General features: G+C 35.9%; 1 protein-coding gene across 1 annotated transcript; it reads left to right on the forward strand.

Annotated features, from left to right (window-relative positions):
- The first annotated feature begins 4,934 nt into the window (after positions 1-4,934).
- Positions 4,935-14,959, forward strand: LOC144446844 (uncharacterized). The gene is made up of 6 exons (XM_078136684.1): positions 4,935-5,027; positions 6,660-6,812; positions 7,899-8,040; positions 8,732-9,310; positions 11,310-11,447; positions 14,724-14,959. The coding sequence occupies exons 2-6, from the start codon at positions 6,675-6,677 to the stop codon at positions 14,957-14,959; spliced, it is 1,233 nt and encodes a 410-aa protein (XP_077992810.1). The 5' UTR covers positions 4,935-5,027; positions 6,660-6,674.
- Positions 14,960-16,841: the final 1,882 nt, after the last annotated feature.

The raw sequence follows: 16,841 nt of genomic DNA on the forward strand, positions 1-16,841 counted from the left end.
GACAAGAATTAAAACAATTTTACAAGCTTACATTTGTAACTGAAAAATTGACTTTGGTATACAAAGTATTGGATACCATCAGACATTGATATAACCCATTCAATTCAGTTCGAATATCTGAAGTTTTGGGTTGGTAAAATTGTTAAAGTGTAGTAAATATGTAATATTATTGGTGATCATAAACATAAGAGATGGGTAAATTATGAACCTTTCCTGTGTTGGTCTTGTTGTCGCTACATTATCATTTGTATTATTTCTGAAGAGTGAAACAAAATGTAAATTTATATTTATGTTTGTAATATGTGATAATTATTGGTCTATCAAATGATAATTTGTAACTGTCTTGCATATTATTCATAGCTATATCAGCTTCAAGATATCATTAGTAAAATCAATATTGATAATTACTTTGACAACATTGACTATTAGACTTGTATTTTTCAGAGAAATCATAGCTTATGTTGTTCCAGTGAAGACATTTTTTTTCTAAAAATTGTTGTAGTAATGTCTATTTTATTATATCCAAAGATAATGGCAAAGAAATATTACATGAGATATGTAAAGAAAAAGTTTTATGTACATGACACTGTACCTTGGCTCAACTTTGTTCCTCTTTTTCTTTTCTTTAGAACAGTTGATTCCAAATTTAAAAAATTAAAAAAAATCCGGTTGGAAGACCTCCCACACAATCTCTTGGCACATATGACATTGCTGAGAACGTCGTCGAGGCTATTTGACAACAAATGCAGCATGTTGTGATCTTGGATGAGATATGTTGCATCTCTGATTTTGTCAATTTTTTCTCTGCAATAGACCCTCAGTTTGTTGTATTTGGGTGCAGTTGATGGCTGTATTGGTCTAGGCTGTTGAAGAAGGGGTGCTTCAGAAGCGGAACTGTTGTTTGGAAACTATAGCAGTTGTGATTGTGGTTCTTCTGTTTTGAATTCATTTGGTATATCTAATTGAAAGTACTGTCTCTGTAAAGAGGTGATAACTCACTCCACCCCCTTACGGGATGTAAAAATGAACAACATGCAAAACCAGTTAAAACATAATGATAAAACGATTAAACTTTGTTAGAAAAATTACAAAAAAAAAGTAAAAACAAGTAAATTTAAAGTAAACTATCTAATAGTACAACCTGTAATGCACATACTACAGTTTCCTGCTTACAGACGGTGCACGAGTCTATATTACTGACTTGACTCTAAGAATCGAGTCCCGGATTACTCCGTATGCAAGCAGGACTAATAGTACAGCTGCACCTGACTACCTACCAAAAAAAATGCTGTCTGTCTCGTCACCGGAAATATTTCATACGTTTTTCAATAGAATATTTAGTGACCGTCTCTGTTTCGAATGATCGTATCACTTCTAGGGCTTGTTCAAATGTGCTGACATACCCGCTGTAGTTATGTAAATTTGCTCACAAACAAATCTGACCACATTTTGTAATCGGACTTATACGATGTGTGTTTACAAATATCGTGAACGGTGAATACAAACGGTTCGATATTTGAATATTTAAAATTCTACCGTTAAATGTTATTTGCATATTTACATGTAAATGTATTATATCGTAATCATAAATGTCCCGCCGGTGAAGCTATTTATCCTGACTCCACTCATGTTCTACGTCACGTTCGATGTCACGCTAAAACGCTACACCCAGGGCAGTACCGTGGCCGAAGATGACAAAAAATCGGTCTTCTAGTTCAAGTGTCGATCTTCTGAGTGGTAGACCATTCGATATCCTGGGGCGGGGGGGGGGGGGGGGGGCTTGGAAGATTGGTGGGACGTCATTATTCCCCTCCCCCACCTGCTTGCCAGAGAATTATTTTTTTTCTCCTTCGCCTATGCTGGCAACTTTTTTATCTTTGCTTCTTTGAGATATCCGGATTTGTTTCTAAATGTTGAACACCTACTTTTGTTGCCACAATTTTCTGTTTGGTTTTCGCACATGGTAATTACAGAGAGTAAAAAGATGCTGTTCTATATACACACAGATTATATTTAGAAAACTACATATTTCATACATGTTTGATTTTCAATTAAATAAACACCATTGACAGTTTTTATGCCATGGTATGATGACACACTGAAAATACAAATCGGAAACTTGATTGGTGAGCTCAAACATTCAGATAGACCGGTCAGTTTCTCCAGCCTGGGGGATGGGGGGGGGGGTGTCAGTGTTTTTTTCTATTGGGCGGACAAAAAGTCACTGACCGCCGTGAATAAAAGTTTCATAGCATCTGACAGTAAGCTGAAGAGCTCTTAGACTGGGTCATGTCCACCTCTTGTGTGAGTGTGTGTGAATGGGGGGGGGGGGGGGGTTCTAGGGTCTCCCCTAGAAGCCCTGGAGGATTTTTACTTCTAAATGCAATGTTTAGGCTATTTACAGACACTTTCAGACAATAATTTACAAACTTTACAAGACAGCTTTAACATTAGACTGTCGACAGTCGCTCGCGCCTTTTTTCCCCCTACGTTTTATCTAAACTCCGATCCGGCGCAACACTAGTCTAATCGCAAACTGATATCGAGGGCCGAATGCCAGAGTGATCGAGGGCCGAAGGCCCGAGCTTGGGCCTTCGCAATTCGGCCCTCGAAATCAGTTTGCGATTATACTAGTGTTGCGCCGGACCGGAGTTTAGATAAAACGTAGGAAAAAAAGGCGCGAGCGACTGTCGACAGTCTACTCTAACATGTAAAAAGCAACTACATGAGGTTGAGACATTTTTGAAATAAAGTTTCATAGCATCTTGACAGTAAGAGGTAGAGGAAAGAACTTTGATTTGAAACTGGAACATGTCTATCTCTTATGGGGGGGGGGGGGGTTGTTCTAGGGGTCTCCCCCTAGAAGCCCTGGAGGTTTTTTTTACTTCTAAAGGCAATGTTTAGGCTATTCACAGACACTTTCAGACAATAATGTGCAAGCTTTACAAGACAGCTCTAACAAGTAAAAAGCAACTACATATAAGGTTGAAATATTTTTGAAATAAAGTTTCATAGCATCTTGACAGTAAGAGGTGGAGGAAAGAACTTTGATTTGAAACTGGAACATGTCTACCTCTTATGGGGGAGGGGGGTTCTATGGGGTTTCCCCCTAGAAGCCCTGGAGGATTTTTACTCTTAAAGCCAATTTTCAGGCTATTCACAGACACTTTCAGACAATAATTTGCAAGCTTTACAAGATAGCACTAACAATTGTAAAAAGCAACTACACATGGTTGAAACATTTTTGAAATAAAGTTTCATAGCATCTTGACAGTAAGAGGTGGAGGGAAGAACTTTGATTTGAGGCTTGGACATGTCTACCTCTTATGGGGGGTCCTAGGGGTCTCCCGAAAAGCTAAAGTAAATATAACTTTTAAAATAAGTTTTCCATGTCATAAAAGTGGGCCTGTAACATTGGTATAGGGGCATTGATATTGCATGTATAGTAAAGTTACTGATGTGTTAGCACTTTAGGAGGTAATGCCGAGTGTACAATAGAAACTTGAATTTGAATTGTGGTGTCGATACATGTAGTGTCCGAAATAGGAAATATATTCATCCCTTCTGACAAATTCATACTGAAGAGACTATACAATTTAGATTAAGTTCTTTTATAAACTATCTAATAGTATGAAGATTACGACAACAAAACCTTCAAAGTTCACTTTTGCCCCAAAGTGCAAGATAAGTGAAGCACTGATTGTGAAACAGCCGAACACTTACATGGCATGTTCTGTACGTATGTATTTGTACACTTTATGGAAACATTTCATTACAAGTTATAAGCAAGGAATGCGTTCGGAGCTCGAGCATGGCAAGCAGCGCGTCACGCGTCAGCTGTCGGGCCGGATGTCGCGAGAGAACTAAGCGTCGATTTTGCACCATGATCATGTTCCATTAAAGCATTACATAAATCTATCCATATACTTTCTTTTCCTTTATTCTTTTTTAGAGTCTTCCATATTTATATAAACTTTTTCTGCGATTATTAAAAATGTTTCCAGAAAGTGTACAAATACATACGTACAAATCATTTCTGGCCTCATACCCAAAATAACAAATATGTGTAGACGTGTATAATGAGTTTATTAAAATATACTTTATATAAAGAAATAAGTATGTAAATGTGACTCATAGCTAACTTGGGCCTTTGTCACCTGTATCACATCATTATCATTTTCGGGTTTCACCAGAATTGTTGCCTCATGCCCCTGCTCCGAGTTACAACCAAGAAAGAGTTCCAGAACTATCAAAACTATTGCGCTCTGCCACTGCGGTATAGAGCACTGTCTTAGCAGATTGATACTCGCCGAGTTATATATATATATATATATATATATATATATATATATATATATATATATATATATATATATATATATATATATATATATATATATATATATATATATATATATATATATATATATATATATATATATATATATATATATATATATATATATATATATATATATAACAACTCAGAGTTGTCTGATTCACAGTCCCTCGGGTGTAATAGACGGGTGCTATAGCCCGCATGGCCAGGCAATATGTGTTCAAATATATATATTGTGTACCACAGGCTGACGAAACTGGCTGGTCCCTGACATGTGTTTGAAAATGTTTGTCATGATTTGACAAGTGTCCTGGTTGGAGAGGTACGAGCAGGTTGAACAGTATACTCGAACCTGTGCATCATTTCCCTGCCAAGACATTTTTTAGCAACAGTGGTCCGTCTTTTTTTTCCCATCACCCACTCATATCCGGATTTTCCATTTGGCATTTTTTTTTCTTCCGAAATCTCCCGATTGCAAATAGCGTCGTCCCCATATACTCAGGTAGCTTATAAGTTATACGCGACCTTTATACTTTAACCTCTAAATAGACATGAAACTTTAGTGTGTACTTCCGGATGCAAACTGTTAGCTCCGTGTGAAGTGTGTGCATCGTGCAGGACTACGAGTGTGTGGCAGTGTGGATAATATACGTATCTAGTTGAAACAAGTGTAACACGTACTCAGCAGGTGAGTTTAGAACGGGGGTTTAGAATTTGATAATTTAGATAGTACACTGAGATTGCAATGCACAGTAAAATATTTGTCCCTGTCTCTGCGGTCTTTCAACTTCACTCCATTATTTATCTCATCTGACAGTATGTCCCCATGTCCTCATACAGATGAGTATTTATCAATGAATCTTTAATATTGCATATCAGTAAATCATGGCATTTATTAAAGTGGTCATATGGATGAGGATTGGTTATTTTTAGCACAACTGAACTGAAGTTCAGTAGACTGTAGTGCTATAGGAATCGCCCTTTATAATTACGTAGCTAGTTATGGCGGCCATAACTATATCATTTTATGTTTTTAATGTAATAAACAAAATGTAATTGAATTGAACTGGCAGAATGTCATTCTAGCAAGCCAGAGCACGTATTTCTACTGATGCAGCAAAATATGAAGTACGTTTTGGGTGGTGCAGTGGTTCCAAGGAACCTTTGGAACTCGTACCTTTTTAGCACAACTGAACTGATAAGGTTCAGTAGTGCTATAGGCATGGCAATGTCTGTCTGTCTGTCTGTCTGTCTGTCTGTCTGTCTGTCTGTCTGTCTGTCTGTCTGTCTGTTTGTGTGGATGGATGGATGGATGTGTGTGTGTGTGTGTGTGTATGTATGTATGTATGTATGTATGTATGTATGTATGTATGTATGTATGTATGTATGTATGTATGTATGTCTGTATGTCTGTCTGTCTGTCTGTCTGTCTGTCTGTCTGTCTGTCTGTCTCTCTGTGTGTGTGTGTGTGTTTGTGTGTGTGTGTGTGTGTGTGTGTGTGTGTGTGTGTGTGTGTGTGTGTGTGTGTGTGTGTGTGTGTGTGTGTGTGTGTGTGTGTGTGTAAACAACTTAAAGTCAAAAACCACTGAATCAATTGCCATGATATTTGGTGGGTCCATTACAGTATTCATACTGATAGCACTACATACTCCTACATACTGATTTGGAATTGTTCTGTCTGCAGTATTTTGATCAATTTAGTTAGAAGGGGGTTGGTGGGGTCTGAATTGGCCTAACTATTATGGAAAGAATTGAGTTTTTTAATCCTACATTGAACTGTTGATCTGACTCCTTAGGGGTAAGATTAAAGAATTATTTCAGTGCTTCAAAAGCATGGATGTATTAGTGAGTATATGGTCTAAGTTATTATAAACACACTTTGGAGTATATTAAATAGCTAAATTAAAAAAGAAGACACTGCAGAAAAATGAAGAAAAACAAGAAATCCAATAAATGACAGATACACTGACACCTACTATTAATCATCGCCATCTTGCAATTGACTGCCAGTTGGCCAGATGTTCAGTGGTCCTTCAGAGATTGGATAGAAATTACAGGGTGGGGAGTGGTATTTTTAGTGGGTGGGTCGCTATATTTTTCACACAAAGGTTTAGGGTGTGCTACAATTTTTTGGCGCACACATTTAGGGGAAAGTAATTTACAACTCTTAGGGTGCAATGGGGATTTAAATCTTGCCCAAGGACATTAGCTATTCAGAAACATCAATAAATTGACAGCAGCAAGGCTACCAACTCTAACCATTTGACCTCCATGACTGAGCCATTTGAATTCATGAAATCAAATTTGAATTATTCTGTAGATTTCATAAAATAACATGGAAGGACAGGACAGTAAAGACTTGTATGACATCTGTATTGTTGGTGCTGGTATAATGGGGTCAGCTGCAGCTAGACATACAACACTGATAGCACCCAGTCTTAAAGTCTGTCTTATTGGACCAAAGGAACCAAAGGTATATGTCGATCTTCACCCTATATTAAGATAATATACTGGGAAAATGACTCAATATTCATCTTGAAGGTAGTCATTCAGTGTGAATGGCATTGCAAAAAGCATCCTTTTCAAAAAGTAATTGGGGGTCGCTGATGTTCTTTTTAGCTCCCATATGGGAACTGATGTTGTGGCGATGTCTGTCTGTCTGTCTGTCTGTCTGTCTGTCTGTCTGTCTGTCTGTCTGTCTGTCTGTGCAGATATTTTGTTCCACTGATATCTCAAAAAAGTACTGAAGCAAATGGTCTGCAATTTACTATGTGGCATTGTCAGGCTGTAACTTAGCACTGATTAGTTTTTGTGGAAGTGGCTTGCATAATTAGTGTTAATTTGCATAATTAATAATTGTATAAATGGGGCTATACATGCAGAACGGCTACATCAAATTCAATGAAATTTGCTACATCTATGTATCATACAAAGATATAAAAGCACTAAAAGTCGTTAACTTGTGTCAAGTTAATTAAGGGCTAATTTGCATAATTAATGAATGTTTGTAACTCAGGTTATGCATCTAGAAGGGCTTGATAAAATTTGATGAAACTTGTCACAGATATTGATCATACAGAGATATGATGGTTCTTAATGAAATTTAGTGCTGTCAATTAATTGTTCATTTGCATAATTAATGAACTTTGGCAATTAGGATGCTGGAAATTATATTTTTGTTTCTACATTATAACCCAAACCAAAGCTATACAAATTCAATACTTAGTAATATTGATGGGTAGACCTGCATTCCCAACCATTTGCTGGAGCACCAACTTGCAAGGGACATGCAGTGTTTGGTATATGATAGTACATGTTATTCCCCCATATACCAGTATTCAACACTAGGGGCGCTATATTCTCCACTTCCAGTTTGCATGCAACCATCACATTCATGTTGGGCCCATGTCTTTGAACATGGGGACTTGTTCTGTCTTATGAGTGTGTGTTTTTTACAATAATTGTGATGTGCATAGTTATGTCTTTCCAACCAGACATTATATATATCTACTAATAAATTTGAGTGAGAAATATAAATGACATATTCTTCCTTCTGTAGATACTGACTGAATGCCAGCATGGTATATTTTCAGCTCACTATGATGAAGGAAGAATTGCTACACCATTTTCTCCCTATTACTACTGGAGTGAGTTGGCAGCAAGATCAATTCAAAGATACAGAGAAGTTGAAAAAATATCAGGTATCATAAGTTATTAATATATTATGTTATTACTAAGTACACACCAGTTATCAGTTATTATATGTTATTTTACACCAGTTATTACTCATAAACCAAAAACATTTGTTTTTGTGTGCAGGTTGTAATAATTGACAAGTTATTGATCTTTGGTATGCATACATACTTATGTTCATTAGGGTCATAGTTGCAGGGCTGTCATATGGTCAAGGGTCATAGTTGCAGTGCTGTCATATGGTCAAGAGTTGTAGTTGCAGGGCTGTCATATGATCATTGGTCATAGTTGCAGGGCTGTCATATGGTCAAAGGTCATAGATGCACCGGGCTGTCATATGGTGAATGGTCATAGTTGCAGGGCTGTTATATGGTCAAAGGGCATAGTTGCAGGGCTGTCATACAGTCAAAGGTGTCATTTATAGCAGGGTTGTTGTCATGGGGTTAAGGAGGGTACAGTTGCAGTGCTGTCATAGGGTAGAGGGTCAGAGTAGCAGTATATATATTATTATAGGGTTGATCATAGTCACAGAAGCAACAATGTCTACCCATTTTGAAAACTGCTTCAAAGCATGAATGGATAACATATGTTGCTCTTAATAATATGTAATATACTAATTGAACTGAAGATTCAGAGCCAACTTTTGTAGTTGTCAGCATACATATCATCTAGAATAATTTGTTTTCAATCTTTCCACAGGTGTCAAATTCTACCATGAGGGAAAATTTTTGTTTGTGGCAAGTCCAAATGATCCAACATTACAAAAGGCAAAAGAAAATGGAAGGAATGTAAACAACTCACTATTTCATTTTGAAACCATAATTGATATTTCCAAAGTGTTTCCTTTCCTCTCGAGTAAACCAGGCTTAGAGGGTTTCCTTCTGAGTGGTGAAGGTGGCCATGTAAGTTCCAGATCAGAGGTGATTGCTCAACAAACAGCTGCTCATCTACACAGATGTCACATCATTGATGATGTAGTAGATCAGGTGATAGAAAAGAGCCAATCAGATGGATCAAAATCCATGGAAGTTACAACAGCCAAAGGTCAGGTCATCCTTGCCAGAAAAGTGTTACTCAGTCCTGGAGCTTTCACTGCATTTAGGGATTTGCTTCCCCAAGGAAAAGAACTTGATGTAAAATTGCTTCCACAGACTGTTGCATTTGTTGAAGTGACTGACGAGGATGTGTTGAGATTGAAAGACATGCCATCAATAGGCTGGAAACCATACATTGAGGAAATTAATTGGTATATACTACCACCTATCAAGTATCCCAATGGTAAGTAACAACGTCTTCTTTATGTTCTGTGTTTACATGGACACTTTTCTCCATCTGTGGTCTCAATAAAAGCTTAAGAGTGAAAAGAATTGCTGTTGTGTACACTTCATTTATCACTAGTAATGTGTTTAGTGGTCCATCATGATTAGAAAAGGAGGCTGCTGCCAACAACAATAAGTCTTCAATCTAGGTTGTCAACATGCAGCTTCAGACAATATTGAGCCAGAAATACGTTCATTTGAGGTATTAAGCCTGAACAAGTTTTCTCTGAAGCAGCAGGATGTTTTTTTAATATTCCTTGATAAAAGTGCAATGTGATTGGTGGTTTTCTGTTTGCTCTAACCTTGGACATGAATGAAGATAGTACATTTTGGATGACACCAACACAACTTTTGGGTTCTGATTTATGAGTTCAGCTATAATCAGACCTTAGTAACATGTACACTGAGGTTTCAACCTTTAGAGGACATCTAGAATTGTGCATGACAGTGAGGTTCCAGTGGACATCTAGAATTGTGCATGACAGTGAGGTTCCAACCTTTAGTGGACATCTAGAATTGTGCATGACAGTGAGGTTCTAACCTTTAGTGGACATCTAGAATTGTGTATGACAGTGAGGTTCCAACCTTTAGTGGACATCTAGAATTGTACAGGAAAGTGAGGTTCCAACCTTTAGTGGACATCTAGAATTGTACAGGAAAGTGAGGTTCTAACCTTTAGTGGACATCTAGAATTGTGCATGACAGTGAGGTTCTAGCCTTTAGTGGACATCATGAATTGTGCATGACAGTGAGGTTCCAACCTTTAGTGGACATCTAGAATTGTGCATGACAGTGAGGTTCTAACCTTTAGTGGACATCTTGAATTGCGTGTGACAGTGAGGTTCAAACATTTAGTGGACATCTAGAATTGTGCATGACAGTGAGGTTCCAACCTTTAGTGGACATCTAGAATTGTGCATGACAGGTTCCAACCTTTACTGGACATCTTGAATTGCGTGTGACAGTGAGGTTCAAACTTTTAGTGGACATCTTGCATTGTGCATGACAGTGAGGTTATTAATCTTGTTTCCCTTCTCTTTATTTCAACCTTTGAATAAACAGTGTGCATGTCATTTTATTTATTTATTTATTTATTCAGGTAAACCAACGGGCATAAAGCCCATTTACAGGCACCTTTAGAAAAAATAAGGAAAAACAAGCACTAAAAAGATAAAAACAAGGGGTAGCAATAACAGAAAGAAGTGACATGACATAAAAGGCAAACACAGAAATAAAAACAACAAAACAGGAAAAATTATTACAAACACGCAGCCTGAAGCACACGCCGAAAGGCAGAAACAGGACTAAATAAATCTATTTAGGAGAAACTGTAACAAGAAATTTACATACTGTCTTTAAAATGAAACCCACATTAAAAACCATGGTCCTTGACAGTAAATTGTTCTCACCAATCACATTATTAGCATATGTTGTAAATAATGACCTGAAGAGAAATTGAATTCAAAGTTGTTGACATTTCATGCACATTCAATCATTTGTCAACTCACAGGATGCAGCAAGCATGTGATTGATTGATCGATTGATTGATTGATTATTTGGTTGAATGATTGATCAATTGAATGATTATTAGCCATGTTGTAGATACATTTGTAATGACCTGAATTGAAAGAAATGTTGATATTTCATACACATTCAATCATTTGTCAACTATTCATGATTTCGTTTTTCTTATTGTCTATATGTGCATACTTTTAAGCAAGCAAGACTTGTTGTACAAATCTAGACCAGCACTATAGTCTTACTCTTATGATAGCCATATTTTGTTGTTATGTGTCAAAAAGAGAAAAACGTACCACATTGTTAGAGATAGGGGAACACCAAATTTTGGTGCATTGCTACAAATTGTGTGCATCAAATTGGCATAGAGGGCACACTGTAGACCAGTGATCAATTTAATTTCAAATATATAGTAAATTACTATATATATGTTCTTACAGGTAAATATTACATCAAAATTGGAGTACGTGGAAAAACTGAGCTTCTTACAGCTGCTGAAGTTGGTGACCTGTATAAAAAGGAATGCAATAAATCCACATATCAACCATTGCTAGATATACTGTTTGATGTTGTCAAAGGTAAGGAAGCTAGACCAACTGCTCTATTTTGAATATAATGCAAATTCTTTATTGAACTGTTGTAGTAAAAAGTCAATCAGTTGATACAAGCCTTCACTGGTATTAAAAGTGATCTTCAGGTATGCTTAGCACTGTTGATATGGCATAATAGGGATTCCTTTATACTTTACTAGGTATACTAAAGTACATTTATAATCAAATCATTTTTATGTATTAATGCCAGAATACCAGGTTTGGATTTTGCCATAGCAATAGCAAGTGTTGCAAAGCTTGTTGATTAAGTGGAATATTACAGGTACTGTTTACAGCAACCATATGACAGTGCTTTACTCTATTTCATGTCTACTCTATATGACAGTGCTTTACTCTATTTCATGTCTACTCTATATGACAGTGTTTTACTCTATTTCATGTCTACTCTATATGACAATGCTTTACTCTATTTCATGTCTACTCTATATGACAGTACTTTACTCTATTTCATGTCTACTCTATATGACAGTGCTTTACTCTATTTCATGTCTACTCTATATGACAGTGCTTTACTCTATTTCATGTCTACTCTATATGACAGTGCTTTACTCTATTTCATGTCTACTCTATATGACTGCTTTACTCTATTTCATGTCTACTCTATATGACTACTTTACTCTATTTCATGTCTACTCTATATGACAGTACTTTACTCTATTTCATGTCTACTCTATATGACTACTTTACTCTATTTCATGTCTACTCTATATGACAGTGCTTTACTCTATTTCATGTCTACTCTATATGACAATGCTTTACTCTATTTCATGTCTACTCTATATGACAATGCTTTACTCTATTTCATGTCTACTCTATATGACAATGCTTTACTCTATTTCATGTCTACTCTATATGGTTGCTTTACTCTATTTCATATCTACTCTATATGACAGTGCTTTACTCTATTTCATGTCTGCTCTATATGACAGTGCTTTACCCTATTTCATGTCTACTCTATATGACAGTACTTTACTCTATTTCATATCTACTCTATATGACAGTACTTTACTCTATTTCATATCTACTCTATATGACAGTGCTTTACTCTATTGCATGTCTACTCTATATGACAGTGCTTTACTCTATTTCATGTCTACTCTATATAACAGTGCTTTACTCTATTTCATGTCTACTCTATATGACTGCTTTACTCTATTTCATGTCTACTCTATATGACAGTGCTTTACTCTATTTCATGTCTACTCTATATGACAGTGCTTTACTCTATTTCATGTCTACTCTATATGACAGTACTTTACTCTATTTCATGTCTACTCTATATGACAGTGCTTTACTCTATTTCATGTCTACTCTATATGACAGTGCTTTACTCTATTTCATGTCTACTCTATATGACAGTGCTTTACTCTATTTCATGTCTACTCTATATGACAGTGCTTTACTCTATTTCATGTCTACTCTATGTGACAGTGCTTTACTCTATTTCATGTCTACTCTATATGAGTGATTTACTCTATTTCATGTCTACTCTATATGACAGTGCTTTACTCTATTTCATGTCTACTCTATATAACATTGCTTTACTCTATTTCATGTCTACTCTATATAACATTGCTTTACTCTATTTCATGTCTACTCTATATGACAGTGCTTTACTCTATTTCATGTCTACTCTATATGACAGTGCTTTACTCTATTTCATGTCTACTCTATATGACTGCTTTACTCTATTTCATGTCTACTCTATATGACAGTGCTTTACTCTATTTCATGTCTACTCTATATGACTGCTTTACTCTATTTCATGTCTACTCTATATGACAGTGCTTTACTCTATTTCATGTCTACTCTATATGACAGTGCTTTGCTCTATTTCATGTCTACTCTATATGACTGCTTTACTCTATTTCATGTCTACTCTATATGAGTGATTTACTCTATTTCATGTCTACTCTATATGACAGTGCTTTACTCTATTTCATGTCTACTCTATATGACAGTGCTTTACTCTATTTCATGTCTACTCTATGTGACAGTGCTTTACTCTATTTCATGTCTACTCTATATGAGTGATTTACTCTATTTCATGTCTACTCTATATGACAGTGCTTTACTCTATTTCATGTCTACTCTATATGACTGCTTTACTCTATTTCATGTCTACTCTATATGACTGCTTTACTCTATTTCATGTCTACTCTATATGACTGCTTTACTCTATTTCATGTCTACTCTATATGACAGTGCTTTACTCTATTTCATGTCTACTCTATATGACAGTGCTTTACTCTATTTCATATCTTTTGGGAAGCAAATTGTACAAACACAAAAAATACAGACAAAATAGATTTCATAAAAAAGGAAATAAATCTAGTAAATAATTGTTTGACCTCATCAGATTGTTATCAGATTGATAGACACAATAAAAGATATAGGAGAGTATGTCACTCACCAAATAATTACAGTTGTGGCTTTTTCAAATTGTGTTATAGATATAATAGCAGTGTCAACCCATGGTGAATATGGTGTTACATTAACCCATACTCCAACTAGTCTTCCATGCTGTCAACATCTCATCTACATACTGTCAACATCTCATCTACATGCTGTCAACATCTCATCTACATACTGTCAACATCTCATCTACATAATGTCAACATCTCATCTACATACTGTCAATATCTCATCTACATACTGTCAATATCTCATCTACATACTGTCAACATCTCATCTACATACTGTCAACATCATATCTACATACTGTCAACATCTCATCTACATACTGTGAACACCTCATCTACATACTGTCAATATCTCATCTACATACTGTCAACATCTCATCTACATAATGTCAACATCTCATCTACATACTGTCAACATCTCATCTACATACTGTCAATATCTCATCTACATACTGTCAATATCTCATCTACATACTGTCAACATCTCATCTACATACTGTCAACATCTCATCTACATACTGTCAACATCTCATCTACATACTGTCAACATCTCATCTACATACTGTCAACATCTCATCTACATACTGTCAACATCTCATCTACATACTGTCAACATCTCATCTACATACTGTCAACATCTCATCTACATACTGTCAACATCTCATCTACATACTGTCAACATCTCATCTACATACTGTCAATATCTCATCTACATACTGTCAACATCTCATCTACATACTGTCAACATCTCATCTACATACTGTCAACATCTCATCTACTACACTGACATGTTGAATTTTGATATTTACATATCCCATAGGAATCAACCCAGTGTCAACACATGGTGAATGTGCTGTTACAACTCATACACCAACTAGTCTTCCATACTGTGATATGGTTACACCAACTCTGGGTGTTGTTGTCGCTGGCAACGGTTATGCAGCAACGTCAGGAGATGAAATTGGCAGAATGGCGGCTAGAATGATTATAGCTGGACATTGGGATCATGATTTTCCACAAGAACAGTTTAAAGTTCGATTTAAAATGTTACAATAGTAAGCCTCCAAACTCTAGTACTTAAAATTAACACGACAGTGATATGAGATAATGAGGCCGAAAAAAAAATTGTTTCTGGTCAGGACATTTTGTTTAAAGTGGTGCTATGATGCAATTTTTTTTTATTCTCAACAAACCTGTCACTCAATCAACTACATGTATTTATGACAGTTACTGTTCTTTGTTTAGTACTTGTGTATATGTGGGGCAGATGTCATTTGCTTTTCATGATTGGCTCTACAATTGTCTTCACTGAAGTAGGGAGGGTTATTTTTGTGTTTCCCCACGGATCTGCAGACTGCATGGGACAAATACACACAAAAAAGACTAACACAGGGGTATTTAAGTGATGCACACGCTGACCAGAACAAATTCTTTTTTGCCTAATAGTACATTTTTGGGTTCACATCATTACCCTCAAAGTTGTAAACATGTTACAAATACTGGCCTATTCTTGCATATAAATAATATACTTGACTGTATGTTTTCATGTAAATGTTAGGGATGATCGCAGTGTCACACAATATTACAAAATTAAATTTGTTCATTCAGGCCAAAACACCCTACCCCTCCTCCTCCCCTAAATGAATGCTCACAAGTGTGATATCGATTTGTTTATATACGATGTACACCATGGTGTAAATTGAAGCAGTCAAGCCACTGTGATCGATACAATGATTGTAAAACATCAAAATATTAATTCGAAACTCAGCACTGTATCTGACATTAGAAGTCAATGTTTATCAGCTTATCAACATCTCAGTAGCAAATACAGAACCTGTTATCATTGAAGGTGTGAGGAATTTGGTCAGTGCAAAAATGAAGTTCAGCAATTACATTGATGCCAGATCCTCTCCCCCTAAAGGAACAAAGTTTGTTTATTGATCTTGTGTGACATCATGTGATCGTCCCTATGTAGATTAGTTTTTCAATTCCATCAAACAATCCAATATGAAAGCAATAACTGCTCAACTCAGCCAATCAGAAGTTGTCTCACACCTGTAGTGTTAACCATTTGCACTGTACAATTTGATTGGTTACTTGTATGTGCAATATTTTAATGTGACTTTCAGTTTTGATGTGTAAGATGTATGGAGGGCAGCAATCATTGAAAACATAAATATTGATACAAAGGACAGTTATGAAGCAAGAATTAAGGTACTTGAATCATACAACTATATAACTACATCAGATTTTAATCAGGAATTTCAGATGTTTGTAGTCTAATTATGGCTATGACTGAATTACTGTAGTGACAATTAATGACCATAAACAAATAGCACATAGCTCTAGTTTCAGTCCACAAAAAAGCAGCAATCACAAAATGGTGAATCAGATTTAGACTTAGTTGACTTTAATTTACATTTTGTTTGTTTTACTCTCAGTACGTACTATAATTGCATTGACAAATCTGGAAAAATATGGCTATTAAAGTATATTTTTGAAAAGTAGAGTATTAAAATGTATGTAGAAGACAAACTCAACAATGATGCAATTAGTTATAAATGTAGGATATTGAAATTTATGCAGCAGACAATTACACAGGGTCAGATGTGGGAATCACCCGGAACAAACTATACAAAACAATGGAAATAGAGGTAAACTAAGATATATAGTTGTCACCACATCAGATTTTAATCAGATTGATATAGAAGTAACCTTCAATGTCATGTGATATGCTAATATTATGCTAATATTATGCTAATATTATGCTGGTCTGATTGCAGATAATGAGGAATTAAATTTGTTTAATTTCATAGATTTAGTAGGCAGTGTGGAAATAATGGCCATGATAGGCTGACCCTAGCTCTGACCTACTACAGAGGCTAGGTTGATTATCTGGCCTACTACAGAGGCTAAGGTTGACTTCTACAAAGGCTAT

This window comes from Glandiceps talaboti, chromosome 15, assembly GCF_964340395.1.
Source record: "Glandiceps talaboti chromosome 15, keGlaTala1.1, whole genome shotgun sequence".
NCBI classification, from domain to species: domain Eukaryota; kingdom Metazoa; phylum Hemichordata; class Enteropneusta; family Spengelidae; genus Glandiceps; species Glandiceps talaboti.